Source organism: Penaeus monodon, chromosome 22 (genome assembly GCF_015228065.2).
Source record: "Penaeus monodon isolate SGIC_2016 chromosome 22, NSTDA_Pmon_1, whole genome shotgun sequence".
Classification (NCBI taxonomy): domain Eukaryota; kingdom Metazoa; phylum Arthropoda; class Malacostraca; order Decapoda; family Penaeidae; genus Penaeus; species Penaeus monodon.
Genome location: NC_051407.1, coordinates 24939763 through 24941897, shown reverse-complemented (window position 1 = coordinate 24941897; position 2135 = coordinate 24939763). Strand labels below are relative to the sequence as shown.

The window sequence follows — 2135 nt, the reverse complement described above, 5'->3', positions numbered from 1 at the left end:
AGATAACGCAGCACTTGAAACCAAGTTGTATTATCGGTGATAAGTGCCTCTCTTACAAGGACTTCAAGGTATGCAGTCTTATCTCTGCCAGTCGGAGGTGTATTTAAGCGAATGCCATGACATGATCAAATATCAGTGGGTCTCCGGCGCTGCCATGGCGGGAAGCAACACTCCGATATTCAACGATCTTCTCTGTTTCTTCAGCGGGAAATTACGTGTCGTCTCGCGTCACGCCTTAACTGATGCCGTCGCTCGGTTTTACAGTAGCGACGAAGTGAAGTTGGCCTACGACATACTGCAGGACTGTCTGAGCAGAGGCAGCGACCAGGGCAGTGCAGACGGCAGAGGGCGGCGGCGGCATCAACTTCGACTCTAAAACGGACGTGGTCAGCCGCATGCACGACATTCTCTCAAAAGTTTCAGCCAACGACATGCCGTTCTTCGTGTGTCGGGACGTGAACAACATTCCCACCTGCAGTAGCGACGACGGAGGCCGCGCTTTGCCAGATGTGGGGCGCCTCAGCCTCCATACCTCGTCGTCCGCCCTCGGCATCGGCCTCCGAGGATCAGCGAGGGGCTCACGAAGGGCAGCCGGACGCGCAGGCAGCTCCTGGTCGTTCAAGGGATGTCGTCGAACAGATTTTTTCAGAGTAAGTAGATCAGGCACCAGTTTTTATTTACTCATTTTTATTATTTTTTCTTATTATCTATTTATTACTATCTTTTAATAAATAAATCCCACAAATGCCAACATTGGCAAATACTTTGCATATTTGTCCCCTGTTGATTTATTTACGCAGTCTGCCATATGTCGAAGTGACCGAAAATGAAATGAATTAAAGATCTTATAAGCGATATATATAAAGTTAGCAAATGGTTCCTTATCTCACTAGCGACCTCCATGCCATTCCTCTGCCATGTAATTTGAGTCTGTAGTGAGGCAGCTCGTGTCCCCCAGAGTGGACGTCAACTCCTCCCTCATGATGGAGGCGCAGGCCAGGCTGAGGACCTGCCAAGAAAGTTCGCCGAGGACGCCGCCGAAGGTGACCGATCCTGACCTCGGGACGCTAGAAGCCCTACAGCAGGAGCTCTCCGCGACCTACGCGTCCTACACGAAGGTCGACCTCGCGTCCGGTATGATATCCCAGGACACCTGCCACGTTGACAAGATATACTTTCCGTGAGTTCTCCTTTCCTCTTTTATTCCCTTTTCCTGTAATGCATTATCATCACTTTATTCTTATTTTTTGTGTCTGCAACTTTTTTATTTTGTGATGAAAATATCCCATCATATGGTTGAACCTTGCTCTCTGCGTGAGCGAAGGATGGCACGCAACGGTTTGTGGCCAAAAGCTGTCTAGGTGATTATCTGTTCATTCTGACCAGTCATAAAGGTTATAAAAGGGAAAAAAATATTAGCTAATTTATTCAAAAGCGAAATTATAGTCCCAGGAACTCGTGTTTAGCTCACCAGAGACGAGCTTCTCCTGACGAATCTTGCAGACTACTAAATACCCGCTCGGGTGATAGCTGTTGACTCAGTAGTTCCGCCAGTGTGAGGACCGACTGAGGAGCCCGTGACACTAGACTTATCAGCTGCTGCCCCCTGCTGGGTGTTCCGAGGAGACAGGGCGCTGGCGCTGACTCATGACTAGTTGAGTCGGTGGTGCGACTGATGAGTGATTGGCCAAGTAATAAACAGTGAATGTTGATGATTTGTCATTCATCAGAGGCGAGGTGAGTGATTAAATCAGCGGAACGAATGAGAGAGAGATCGAAGGTTAACCGAGAGCCTGCAGTGACGAATGGTATTTATATGATAAGCGACAAGGACTGATGTAAACAGATGATCCAAGACTACACGATTCGATGGAGATTCATAGCTAATTGAGGCGCTAATGAGTGATAGACGGTTAAAAGGATGATTTACTGACACGATTATGCATAATAACTACACTGACCGAACCAGAAATGAATGAGCCAGTGATGACTTGCGACTTATCACACATATAAGGAATATGAAGATTACCAAGTATTCGTGACTGAAAGACTGATCAACCAAAAGTGATTTGCGAATGATACGGGCCCCGGGGCCTCTGCGGCCTTAGTGACCTCAAGTCTGTTGCTTTCATGGC

The 2135-nt window shown here is 47.8% G+C and overlaps 1 protein-coding gene across 1 annotated transcript in view; it reads left to right on the top strand.

Moving 5' to 3' along the window:
• The first annotated feature begins 507 nt into the window (after positions 1–507).
• LOC119587376 overlaps positions 508–2135 on the top strand; it is a 2793-nt gene continuing 1165 nt past the window's right edge. The window contains exons 1-2 of the mRNA XM_037936120.1: positions 508–650; positions 959–1180. Of these exons, the coding sequence (XP_037792048.1) occupies positions 508–650; positions 959–1180 (365 nt within the window). The remainder of the gene's footprint in view (positions 651–958; positions 1181–2135) is intronic.